The following is a 13,494-nucleotide window of genomic DNA, read 5'->3' on the forward strand; positions in this document are numbered from 1 at the left end:
TCTGCACCAATAAGCGACTCACTCCCTGATGACGTACGCGTGCGTCACGCTGACGACGCACGAAGGGCACAGATCTGAGGGCCGGGAGGACGTTCGGCCTCTGTGAGCCGCAGCCTGTCAGGAGGAGCGGTTGGGTGTTCGCCATCTTAGCCAGTGAGTGTGGCCCGGTCTGCCCGCAGTGGGTGCAGGGAGCAGCGCCCGGAGCCCCTAAGGGACCGCTGCTTGGCTGTAGGCCCAGCCAGGCGCGGCCTTCTCTGGGGAGCTGCGGTGACCTCCTCAAGGGCGCGGAGGCGGAAGGGAGAAGGCCCCTCTTGCGATCCCACGGCGCCCGTGACATTGAGGCGCGCCTTGCTTTGCCGCTAACCGCCGCTCCCCTTCTCTAGGAAGATGTTCTCGTCCGTGGCGCATCTGGCGCGGGCGAACCCCTTCAACGCGCCGCACCTGCAGCTGGTGCACGATGGCCTCGCCGGCCCCAGCAGCAGCCCCGCCGGGCCCCCGGGCGCCCCGCGCCGCCCCCGCAAGTTGGCAGCAGCCGCTGTGGAAGGTGAGGTCGGGCCCGGGGCTGCGGGGTCCCGGCCGGGCCTGGAGGACAGGGAGCGGGGTAGGGCGGCCCCTGCCCGCCCCGGCTAGTCAGCCTTTCCGCCCTGGGCTGGGCCGGGCCGGGCCGGAACGCTGTCGGGCCCCTGCTCCTCCCTCGGAGGCGGGGAAGGGCCCAGGCCCAACTTCTCTGCCCCTCCGTGACCTTCGCGTCTCCAGAGAGTGCGGTCGGAGGGATGTGGGCACTTTCTTATCTTGCCGAGAGCCCGCTGGGTAAAGGCTCTCCGCTGACCCTCGTGTGGCCTCAGTTTTACGTTAGTAACTGAAGGTAAATCGTCTTTCCATTGAATCGTAGTGAGATGGCGAGGTTTCTCGTTTTAATGATAGCGGGAGGAGAAGGGACCAGTGACTCCAGGCGCACTCCAGACTCTAAAGAGACTTGGCAGGTGTCCCTTCGGGCTCATCTCTTGGGATTTAAGGAGATCGGGCCGAATTCTGACTTAACTGTGTGTGTTTTAAATCTCAGTGGAATAAATAGAGAAAAATCTGAAAACCTGAATTGTAGAATTCGTGAAAATACTACGTACATTGAGTCCGTAAAATGGAAAGGTTTTTTTTCTTCCAGGCATTCTTGTGTTTCTTAGTCTTTCGTGTGGGTTTCAGTCTTTACACCTTCATTCTGTTTCTATTTCATTTATCGACTATATTTCACTTAAGGAATTTATGCATTTGTGGTTTTGCGTTAGAAAGTAGGGATAGTACTATATAGGGTTAGTGGCTGAAGTAATGTAGAAGTTGCCAGGTTTTTAGATTATCTTTGATTTGTGTTCTGAAGCATGCTTTTATCACTTATTATTTAGTGCTTGATTTAAATTGGAAACTTTAAAAATCGATATGGTGAAATGAGACAGTCTCACAGGTGTAAAATTTTAACCCTAAACCATAACTTGTATGGGAAATTATCTTACCACTTGTAAATGGTGGTAGCCAGAGCCATTTATCTGTGATAGTACTGTTTCACAGGGAAACATACTTTTCTTTCATTCCCATGGCATTTGTATCTCTGAAGAAATACTTACTTGATTTTTTTTTCAATCAAACAGAGCAGTATAGCTGTGACTATGGATCTGGCAGATTCTTTATCCTTTGTGGCCTTGGAGGAATTATTAGCTGTGGCACAACCCATACAGCATTGGTTCCTCTAGATCTGGTTAAATGCAGAATGCAGGTTTGTTTTGCATGCTGGACTAAAGCATATTGTTGAAGCATGGCTCTTAAGTTGTAAGATGTAGACAACTACTAACAAGCTGTGTGGAAATCTTAACTGTCCAGGAGGTAAGTTGATGACCAGTAACATGAGTTTTTTATTAAAATGCATGGTGTGTCTTGTCTTATTACAGAGTACAGTTGTGAATATGGCTCCATGAAGTTTTATGCACTGTGTGGCTTTGGTGGGGTCTTAAGTTGTGGGCTGACACACACTGCTGTTGTTCCCTTGGATTTAGTGAAATGCCGTATGCAGGTTTGTATTGAGATGACATCATTGAATGTATTAAACCCAGGAAATGTCTCATTTGTAAAAGTATAGGTAAATGATTTGCTTTCTAGTTCTGTCTGTAAATTGTGCTAGTGTTCAATTCTGGCTAAAGTTCCTCTTTGTGGACTAATACTACTCCTCTTTATGCTCCAGTCATTTTACAAGCATTTAACATTTCAAGATGTGGTAATCAGCTGAGTATTATGTGAGGTGACTTAATGTTCCTTCTGATAAGACCAAACAAATTAGCACATGGAGATTACTTTTAAATGATCTTAATATCTGAGCTTGGCATGATGCTGCATGCCTATAATCCCAGCACTTGGGAGGCTGAGGCAGGAGGTTTGCTGTGAATTTAAGGCCAGCCTGAACTGCATAGTGAGACACTGTCTCAAAAAAAAAAATCTTCATAAGAAAATTTTGTGAGCATAGCCTTTTATATATTTAATAAGAATTATTTCTTTTTAATTAGAACTATTGAAACAAAAACATCAAAAATTTATTTGTCCAAACAGGATTAGAAGCCTTTTTATCTTAAAGAGAGAGGAAGGCGAAATAGTAGGAGAAAGAGGAAGGTGGTGTATACCAGTCCTGTAGTACCAGCAGAAATGGCGAGATAAATCCCTTATCCCATTAGTTAAAATGAATATGAAATATACTCTTGCTTGGATTTACTAGGCATATCTCTGAAAGTGAATTTAAGTGAAATTTGTTGTTTTGTTTGTGGTGGCATTGGGCATGGAAGTTGGCGTTCACACTAAGCTACATCTCTAGCCTTGTTTCTTTATTTTGGAAACAGGGTCTTTCTTGTAGCTTTGCACTTTGATCCTTCAGACTCCCAGTGTTTGGGATTACAAGCATACACCACCACACTGAGCTGAAAGACAGATTTCTTGTTGTGTTGATGTTACCTCTTTTTTTTTTTTAATGTTATCTTTAAAAATTGTATTAGACTATTGGTCACAGGAATACAGACTTACCTGTTATTTAGAGTAGCTTTAAAACTAGCTTTTAAAATGCAGTAGGAGTTAGATGGTGAGAAATCTCTTGGGTTGTTTTGTTTGGTTTTACTCTTAACCATCTCTCTTAAGGATGGCTCAGAGCTAGATTTTCAATGTCTGAAAAGTTTCCATTTATAAAAGAATTTTATGTCAGGAACTTGTATGTACTTTTTTATAGTTTACTGAAATTTACTTTAGATCTCAGATGCATTTAATTAATTTTTTTCCTTGCTTTCTTTAAAGGTGGATCCCCAAAAGTACAAGGGCATATTTAATGGATTCTCAGTTACACTTAAAGAGGATGGAGTTCGTGGTTTGGCTAAGGGATGGGCTCCAACTTTCCTTGGCTACTCTATGCAAGGGCTCTGCAAGTTTGGCTTTTATGAAGTCTTCAAAGTCTTGTATAGCAACATGCTTGGTGAGGTACGTGATTTAACTTTGAGATGGAAAGTTTAGACCAAAAAGGACCTTGGCTTTTTGGTGCACCCTGTTTTATGCCTGAAGAAGTGGTCTCAGAGTGAGCAGCATGCTTCAGATCAGCGGGCTGTTTTTTTTTTTTTTTTTTTTTTTGTCTTTTTCATTTTTATCGGTACCAGGGATCGAACTCACGACTGCCTGCTCGCAAGGCAGGCGCTTATGCTGCAGATCAGCGAGCTGTTTTAGCAGAGACAGATGAGAATGTGTTTATCTCCCCCACCCCTCTGCCTTCTTTGTTCTCTTTCCCTTTTACAGTGTTAGGGATGGAACCTGTAGCCTTGCACCTGCTGGGCTACCACTCTTAGCACTGAGCTACACCCCCATCCAGGAAAGCGTATTTCATAAAATGTGCCATGGATTGTGTGACACGAAATACTTTAAAAATCTCTGAAGTTTGGTTTTCTTGAAGTGTCGCTGTGATTGAAAGCAGCCAGTGCAACAGCGATTCAACCCCTCCTGTGTTTTTAGGAGAATGCTTATCTCTGGCGTACATCACTGTATTTGGCTGCCTCCGCCAGTGCTGAGTTCTTTGCTGACATCGCCCTGGCTCCTATGGAAGCTGCTAAAGTTCGAATTCAAACCCAACCAGGTTATGCTAACACTTTGAGGGATGCTGCTCCCAAAATGTATAAGGAAGAAGGCCTAAAAGCGTAAGTAAAACACTTGCCTAAAGTTACTCATTTGTGGGGAGCATGTGTTTCTTAGTAGTAGGCCCACCAGACTTCAATTGTCTACCTATACCTAGAACTCTGGGCAAAGATATTTTTTGAGCCTTGAATTAAGCCTTTTTGTTTCTTCCCCCTTAAAATGAAGCCAAATTGTCATCTGCACATGATACTTGGTATTAATATTTGGCTATTTACCACCAGACACTTGGGGAGGACTTATTAGAATTCTTGTGACCTGTTCACAGTTAAGAATTTGCATGTAGTCAGGCCTCAACATGCTTCCTTAGATCCACCTTTGTGGATGAATCTTGAACTGAGTTCTGCTTGTAAACATCTTGTTGCTTGTAGTTCCAGTCAAAGAAACATCCAGCAACTTTTTTGGTTGTACAGTCGAAGGTGCTTGAGTCATTGGCATGTGAGAGAAATATACCTGCATATCAGTCCAAAGTTCTGATAGAAATGACAGACATTTATGCTGTCATTTTTTACTATCAGGATTTGATTGGTGTGCGGACACTTGTGTTAATGATGAAAATCTTTGCTAAATTAATACATGCAATTAGGGAAATAAGTCTCCTTATTTCCTAGATTCTACAAGGGAGTTGCACCCCTCTGGATGAGACAGATACCTTACACCATGATGAAGTTTGCCTGTTTTGAACGTACCGTTGAAGCATTATACAAGTTTGTGGTTCCTAAGCCCCGAAGTGAATGTTCAAAGGCAGAACAGCTGGTTGTAACATTCGTGGCAGGCTACATAGGTATGATTTATTTACTTATTTATTTATAGTCTTTTTGAGACACGGTTTTGCTGTGCAGTTTAGGCTGGCCTCAGGATGGTGATCCTCCTGCTTCCTGAGTGCTGGGATTATAAGCATGTGCCATCACGCCCGACTGGTATGAATTGTTTAGAACACACTGCCCTATGAAATTCGGGGCAAATACTCATTTCTATTTTGTGAGGAAAGAAATTTAGCTAAAGTTATAACAGTTTTATCTTCTCATAACATATTATGTGGCCTTCTGAATTTTTAAGTAGTTTCTAATTAGTTCCTGAAAGAATTATTTCATGGTTTACATGATTTTTGTTTTTTAGTACTAAGGATTGAACTAGAGCCTTCACACACAGCTGCACCCCCAGCCCTTCTCTTTTCTTTTCATGTTGTGTCAGGATCTTGCTAAATTGCCCAGGCTGAGCTTGAGCTTGTAGCTCCCTACCTTAGCCTCCCAGAGTGCATTCACACCCACGAGTAGATTATGTGGGTGTATAGTATGTCCTTTTGGGGCATATACTTGTATTCCTCTTACTTTGCATGATGGGTTTTTTTTTTTTTTAATGTTTCAAGAACAAATTTTTTTTCTCTCTTTTTTTTTTTCTTTTTATCGGTACGGGGGATGGAACTCACGACTGCCTGCTTGCAAGGCAGGTACTTATGCCGCTGAGCTAAATCCCCAGCCCCTAAGAACAAATTTTTAATACAAGAGAAAGTATTGATTGAAGTCTAAATTTTAAAACTTTTTGAGATGGATTTTTGCTATGTTGTCTGGGTGGCTTTGACATGTTCTTGCCAGCTTGAACGACTGGTGGTACATGTGTGATTGTCCCATGCTGCCTGATAGTCATGCATGTTCCACTGGTACTTCAGAGCCACCCAGCAGTGAGATACATGCAGGAGGGCTCCATTGTGAAGGTGTTAAGTTCCTGGGTTCAATTGATCCTGCTGCTTCATTTTCCCACTTAAATGGGCCTACAGGTGTATGCCACTATGATCAGCTGAAATTTGATTTTTAAAAAAAAGCTTATAAAAAATACTTTTGACTGTGGTCTAAGTTTTTTTTTGTTTGTTTGTTTTTGACTGATCCTGTATTGACTCATTTTCATTTATCTTGACTTTCAGCTGGAGTCTTCTGTGCAATTGTTTCTCATCCTGCTGATTCTGTGGTATCTGTGCTAAATAAAGAGAAAGGTAGCAGTGCTTCTCAGGTCCTCCAGAGACTTGGCTTTAAAGGTAAGGAGGGCTTTTTCCTGCTTTCAGGAAAGAACACTGCTTGGGTGCACTGTGTTTTTCATCCCTTTTTTCTGTTTGAATCAGGTGTGTGGAAAGGACTCTTTGCCCGTATCATCATGATTGGTACTCTGACTGCCCTACAGTGGTTCATCTACGACTCGGTGAAGGTCTACTTCAGGCTCCCTCGCCCTCCCCCACCTGAGATGCCAGAGTCTCTGAAGAAGAAGCTTGGGTTAACTCAATAGATAAATCACAGCAAATGTGGACTGAATCTGCTTGTTGATCAGTGTTGAACAAAGTACAAGAGAAACTTTTGTATCTATGACAGTGTAGGAAATTGTCTATTCCTGATATAATTATTGTAGTACTCTTGCTTAAGGCAAGAGTTTCAGACACTGCTGAAAATAAATCCATCTGTTCATGATTTGTCTGTGAGTTTATAATTTTATTTTTTTGTTTTGTTTTGGTACCAGGGATCAAACTTATGACCTCGCACTTGACAGGCAATTGCTTATGCCACTGAACTAAATGCCTGACCCTTTTTTTTGGGTACCGGGGATTGAACTCGTGACCTTGCGCTTGCCAGGCAGGCGCTTATGCTGCTGACCTACATTCCCAGCCCAAGTTTATAATTTTTTTGTCTTTTTCGTTTTTTATCGGTACCAGGGATCGAACTCACGACTGCCGGCTTGCAAGGCAGGCGCTTATGCTGCTGAACTAAATCCCCAGCCCTGCGAGTATATAATTTTAAAAACTAGCTTGTTAAAGATTTAACCCTAAAACAGCAAGAAACAGTTAAATGTACATTAAGACCTGAGAGAAAATGCAAAGTAACCATTGTATCTATTCCATACAATAGGAATATTTCAATTCCTATTTGTAAATTGTTACACTGTATGACTGAGGTTTTATTACTCAGGTACCTGTTTTAGAAAGCCAACTTTCTAAAACTTGGTTTGTTAATATGGGTAGTCATTTGTGGTTATAGCTAATCTCGTCACATTTTTATATTGTGTATGATTTTCAGTGTTGATGAATTTATACTTGCAAAAGAAGGTAATACAAATTGAGCTGATTCTTAAAAATTTTCCTTAATTTGATTAGGGAATGCAAAAGCCCAGTCTTTAAGATACTGCTTTTCAGACTTGGTTGATGACATCTGTGGGGCAGCTGGGTATGCTGTCTGGGATAGAGTTGATACTCTGCAAACTATAGAGATGGAGGCCTTTCCTCAGGTAAGAAAAGCTGCTGAGGAGAAGAAAAGGGTCTCATTATAAACCCATTTTTGTGACATGCTCACTTCTTTTTATGTTGTCTCACTTTATCTGTGTTGCAAAGAGGAAAGGTTATATAGCACAGAATCAGAGGAAAAGTAGTGGGTCTCATGAGTCCAGCCAAGTAGAGGCTGTGATACTTAGTACATCAATGGCATAAAACAATCTCAGGTTTTTTGTGCATCAGGTATTAGCAGTATATGCTGTACTCTTAGGACTCTGGGACTTACGATGGTCTTAAGCTTTTCACTTAAGTTACCTTCAGAAAGGTACCTTTGACTCTTTGTTAGCGACTCTGTCTCCACAGGGTCTATTCATGCAGACCTGGGCATCTGGACTTGCTTTGGATTTTAGGGCACTCCCACCATACTCTTTTACAACAGTAACAAGTCCTAGACAACAAATTTGGGGAAAGGGAAGGTAGCCTGCATCTCATGGTAGTGTAGGTCACAGCGTAGAACAAACAGGATTGGAAGTACGTTGGTGTGCCCAATGGAAAAGTGGAACATGGAGCTAAAAACTTGGGGGTATGCAGGTCAGCTACCTTTCACCGAGCATTTCCACGGCCAAACCTGTAGAATCAAGTTTTACTATCAGCAGGTAACAGGTTTTGTCAGTTTGGTTAGGGATGTATTTCAAAACCATTTCTGATAATTTTAAAACCATTTCACCAAAACCCAAGAAAAATGCCCAGATTTTATGTGTGAGGTATGGTGCATATTTGTGACCTTGGCATTCAAGCTGACGCAAAAAGTTCACAAGTACAAGGCCAGCTTGGACTACATAGCAAGACACTGTCTCAAAAAAAAAAAACAAAAAAAACAGTGGACAAAGGATGTAGCTCCGTGGTACTCTAAATATTTAACCTGAGCTTGATTCCTACCAGTGACAAAGTTCTATGTCAGATTATTAATACAAAAAGATACAGATTCTAACGTTTTTGTAATATACATGTGTTTTTCTATTTAGTTGCATAAAGTGGACCACAAAGGAGTAATTGTGAACTTGGTAGTTTATTTAATTATGTTGTAATTCAAGAGCAAGGTAGCATTAAAGAGGAACCAAATACTGAAATTTTCAGAGCAACTGAAATGTCAGGAAAAGCCAGGTAGGGTGGCACATGCCTGTAATCCTTGCACTCTAAGGCTGAGTGAGACAGGGGGATTGAAAATTGAAGTCCATCCTGGACACTAGTGTCAGCCAGACCCTGTGTCCTGGGCTGGGTTGTGGTGGTACAACGTCTGTAATCCTGGTACTTGGGTTGAGGCAGGAAGATTGCATGAGTTCAAGGCCACCTAAACTACACAACAAGACCCCATCACCCTAGCCGCCCAAAAGGCAAAATGGCCAGGGATGTAGCTCGGCACTAAGGCCCTGGGGTGCAATCCTCTTTACTGCAGAAGATTCTTAGAGATTATCCATTGAGTGATGTCTCTTTAAGCTAGCCCAAACTTCATTCTTAGAAGTGTGTTGACAGAAGTGAAGATAATTACCTCACCACTGAAAGAGTCTGCAAACCTCCTGGTTATTCACATAGATCTGGCAGTATCTTAGAGTGCCGTTATTCCCAAGCTTTCATGTGTGTTTTTATAGGCTCTGTGTGCTAGTCTCAATAATGTAGTCTCACTTTAAGTGAGAGCGCCTTGGGGATGTGGCTCCTACACACTATGTAATTCCTGCCTAATCATAGATCATTTGGCCTGCTTTTGTTTTTGTTGAGAGGATTTTGCTATGTAGTTCAGGGTGCTCTTGAACGTATTACATAGCCCAGGCTGGCTTCAAACTAGCAGTGACACTTCTCAGCCTCCTGAGTGCAGTGATTACAGATCTGTCCACCATGCCTGGCCTTTTAGTCCTCTTTGTAGGATGCAAAGTACTGGAAGACTTGATGGAGGGTAATTCATGTGCAAGACAGTGACCCTGTTCCTGCACCTAAGATCTTAACACTAGAGGGCTCTACCAAGGTTCAGACTGCTAAATCTCAAGTCATTACAGTTTTGTTCTGTTTTGCAGTACTGAGGATAGAACTGGCCCTCTGCACTGAGCTACATTCCCCAGCCCGACTTGCTAAGTTGCCCAGGCTGAGCTCACACTTGGTGATCCTTCTGCTTCAGCCTTCCGAAGTGCTGAGATCACAGGCACATGCTGCCATACCTGGCTTCAAGTCATTCAAGTCTGACTGATGCACCAACTTTTACTTGTAAACCATGACCGACTTTTGGTTGCACAGTGGATTTGACTTTTTAAATGTTATAAGAAAAGACATTCCACAGAAAAGAAGAGGACTCATTTAAGACCATGTCTACAGTATTGCTAAATGACTAATTTTACATTTTCTATTGTTAGGAGACAGATCTAAAGTTTTCCTAGTCCTAAATTTTTCATAAATGCTGACTTGATGACAGAATCATGACCATTCACCTACTGACGTTACAGAGTTGGGGGTTCTATAAGAAAGTCATAGGCCAGGGATGTGGCCCCCTGGTAGAAAATAACATGTGAGTGTGAGAGGTCCTGGGTTTGAGCCACCAAAAAACCCAAACAAAAAAACCTGCCTAGCATGGGTACCAACTAACATCGGTAGACTTGCAAGCCCATTTTAAAAATTGGTAAAACCAGCACCAAGTAAGATGGGTGCTGCATGCAGTGCTTCCTGAGTTCTTGGTGCAGTGTTTTCTAAATTGTCTTCAAGGAGGAAGGGCCTCATTAAAAGGCACATTTCCAGTAAATCGGACTTGCAAGCAAACATGTACCCTTGTTTATAAAGAAGAAAAAAGATGAACGCCTCCTTCATGAATTTCAGGTAGCTTGCATCCACGGCATTTGTACTGAACTATGTTTTCAATGCTTTTTAAAATTTCAGTTAGGTTTTCTGAGACAGGGCCATAGTTCAGGCTGATCTTGAACTCACTATGTAGTCCAGACTGGCCTTCAACTTCTATCAATTGTGTGTCCACCTCCCAAGTGCAGTTATGTGCTACCATGCCTGGCTCCTTTTTTACTGTAGATATGTTATTAAGTTACCCAAATAGTTGATATATAACAAGGTTAAAATGAATTTTAGATATTGACACTAATGATAAAAGGATTTAATTTAAAATCTTTGAAATAAAATATTCTGAGATCTTCAGGAAAAAAAATTGTCCAAGCTGGGGTTGAACTTGTAATTCTCCTGCCTCAGCCTCCCAGAGTGCTGAGATTACAGTTGTGGGCCATCACGCCTGGCTGAATTTATATTTTCAAGTACCGAAAATTTCCTTTAGCATTTTTCATGTAAGATTTTCTAAAATGTATTGTGTGTCTTACTAAAATGGTTACATGAAGCACAGTATGGTCCTTCACTTAACCGATGTCGATGTCCGCTCCCGGCCGGCAGGAAGGACACACGACAAAGTCTGGTAGTGGACAACCTTTTCTTTTTATTTTCCTTCTCCGTACAGCCTGCCCTGGGTTCTCCCAGCTGAAGCCTCCTCTGGTCCGCTCCCCGCGGCTCCTTTTGTGCTTCAGTCTGCCCCAAAGCCTCTACCGGTCCGCTCTCCGCGGCTCCTTTTGGGCTTTTACTTCTGGGCTTCTTCCTGGCTTCTTCTTCCGCCCAGGGGTGGCACCGGTATATATACGGGTACAGTGTCCAATCATGTTAAAGTAAGCAAGGCAAGCTGATTGGCTAACATCATCAGTTGCCAGGCAGACTATATTGTTGAGCGGGTTGTTTACGCGGTAAGCAGGAAACTAACATATTCGATGGGAGGGGTAATCTACCTCAGGCTTTTACACACAGTGTTAAGAATTGCCATGAAGAGGACAGCTTCTGGATGGAGGATACTTTCTCTTTTTTTCTTGAATGCAGACATTTTATTATAAATGTTAAATGTTGTTTTCCCCTCAGAGATGTATTTTCATGTTTGTTCCTCTTCCTGTGAGTGCCTGCGTGTGTGGTATTGGGGATTGAACCCAGGAGCTTGCACGTGTGAGCCAAGCCCTTAGCACTGAGCTATATCCACAGGCCAAAAGTCTGATTTTTTTAGAAGTTATATTTTTGAGGGGCTGGGATTTAGCTCAGTGGCATAAGCGCCTGCCTTGTAAGCAGGCAGTCGTGAGTTCGATCCCTGGTACTGATAAAAAATGAAAGAGACAAAAAAAAAAAAGTTGTATTTTTGTGTAGTTGGAATACCAATTGATTAGAATGGTTGCATAACCAATTAGATTAATTTTTGCTTTTTCTCTTTAAGTATTTCTGTATTTTCCACATTTTCTTTGCAGAGCACAGTAGTTTTGTATTAGCACAAAAACGTTAAAGTGGTAGATATTTAGGTCAAGTGTGATGGCATAAGCCTGTAATCCCAGGACTCAGGAGGCTGAGGCAGGAGATTCACCATGAGTTCAAGGTCATTTTAGGTTACAAAGTGAGTTCAAGGCCAGCAAGACTGTCTCAAAACAAACAAAAGCTATTCAGTAACAATGGTAATACTATTTATTGAGCAGTGGTTAATGTTGAGGTGATAACTACCATGATTATTATCCTGCATATAATTACTATGATAAGTCTATAAAGTAGGTTTAATTCTCATTTAACAAATGAAGAAACAGTAATTAGCTTTCCCAGAGTCACAAATGTAGGACACAAGAATTGATTTGAACATTGAGTTGCCTGACTTGGTCCCTCAGAATATTCTTGCTACCCTGGGGAGTTTGAGGCCACTTCAGGAATAGCTACACTAGAAACTGTAAGTCTGAGCAGTGTGGTGACCACGTGCCAGGCACTGCGTTAGATGTCTTTGCACATTTCTGGTCCTCACAGTGGGAATGGTGTTCACTGCGTAGTGTGGTGCACGCCTGTGCCTATCAGCCCAGCACCCTCGGAGACCGAGGCAGGAGACTGCAGGTGAGCCTAGGCAATTTTTAGTGACCTAGGGAGACCCTGTTTCAAAATAAAAAATAAGACGGGATGTAGCTCCGTGCAAGGACCCTCAGTTCAATCTTTAGTAATGAGGAAAAAAGCGGAAGAAAACTAGCACCTTAGATAGATAAGACGATTTATTTAGACAGCCAAAAGACAGGAGAAAGTGATGCAGTAGCTTGGGAATTACCTGTGCCGCCTGCTGGGGACATCTACTGCTCAGATCCCATCTGGTGGAAATGGCCATGTTTAACGGTCATGTTCCCTCTCTCTGCCCGTCTGCCTGCCCCCTCGGCTGATCACGCCAGGCTTGGCCTCCTGAGCAGGACATGTCGTCCACGGTTTAGCATTGTCCCCTAACACTGTCTGAGAAGATGTGAGTAGGCGGACAAGGCTTCTCAGCCTTGGAAATTTGGAATTGGGAGATCATGATTGAACTTCAAAAGTAGGAGTGAAGGGCCACGGGGCACAAAGCCACCAGGGAGAAGGGGGGGTGCAGGAGTCCGGATGAACAAGAGAGATGGGGTCACACCGATTCCACAGGGGACTGGGAGTTCCTGTCAGCTGGGGGAGTGAGCTGGCAGGGAGAGGTCCGTCTGCAGAGAGAAGCAGAAACAACCTGAGAGCCTCGCATCTTCTGAGGAAGGAGAGAGCTGCCCGCTCCGGTGCCCAGCAGTACTGGTCACTGCACCATTCTTCCTGGGGTGCCTGAGAGCTGCTTGTCAGAAACCCTTTCCTTTTCTCCCTGCTGGCTGCTCTGAGTGGACGACTCTTTCTGACCAGAGCTCTGGCGAAGCCCCCGTCTAGCTGACTGGAAGGTGGTGCGATCACACCTGCTAACAGTCAACAGTTACCTAGTTCTGCACACATTAGATGTGCCATCAATACTGACTGAGAGGACCAAAGTAAAAGTGTCCGCTACCTGTCTAGCAGCAGGACCCAAGTCATGGGTCCATGAGTGGACACGAGAGCTAAAACTGAACAGAAAAGGACAAGAATACTGCTCAGCCTGTCCTAGCTGCACCTGTGACCTAAGCATCTGAGAACAAGGCTGAGGCAGACCTAAGACAGGTGAGATAGCCATTTTACCAGTA

General features: G+C 43.1%; 1 protein-coding gene and 1 non-coding gene across 4 annotated transcripts; both read left to right on the plus strand.

The window, feature by feature from the left end:
• Slc25a3 (solute carrier family 25 member 3) lies at nucleotides 1-6,653 on the plus strand. 3 transcript variants are annotated; one of them, XM_013159454.3, is made up of 8 exons: nucleotides 1-153; nucleotides 384-544; nucleotides 1,641-1,765; nucleotides 3,319-3,498; nucleotides 4,021-4,202; nucleotides 4,809-4,981; nucleotides 6,119-6,229; nucleotides 6,314-6,653. In XM_013159454.3, the coding sequence occupies exons 2-8, from the start codon at nucleotides 388-390 to the stop codon at nucleotides 6,472-6,474; spliced, it is 1,089 nt and encodes a 362-aa protein (XP_013014908.1). In that variant the 5' UTR covers nucleotides 1-153; nucleotides 384-387; the 3' UTR covers nucleotides 6,475-6,653. The 3 variants fall into 3 exon arrangements, with proteins under 3 accessions (XP_013014908.1, XP_003476215.1, XP_063111487.1); XM_003476167.5 differs by lacking the exon at nucleotides 1,641-1,765 and adding an exon at nucleotides 1,938-2,059; XM_063255417.1 differs by lacking the exon at nucleotides 1,641-1,765 and having other exon boundaries at nucleotides 2-153.
• Nucleotides 4,493-4,738, plus strand: LOC111753333 (small nucleolar RNA SNORA53). Its single transcript, XR_002788148.1, has one exon. It is a non-coding gene; the product is annotated as a small nucleolar RNA SNORA53 (small nucleolar RNA).
• Nucleotides 6,654-13,494: the final 6,841 nt, after the last annotated feature.

Source organism: Cavia porcellus, unplaced genomic scaffold, assembly GCF_034190915.1.
Source record: "Cavia porcellus strain 051 isolate PalLab524CR breed Dunkin Hartley unplaced genomic scaffold, mCavPor4.1 scaffold_8, whole genome shotgun sequence".
NCBI classification, from domain to species: Eukaryota; Metazoa; Chordata; class Mammalia; order Rodentia; family Caviidae; genus Cavia; species Cavia porcellus.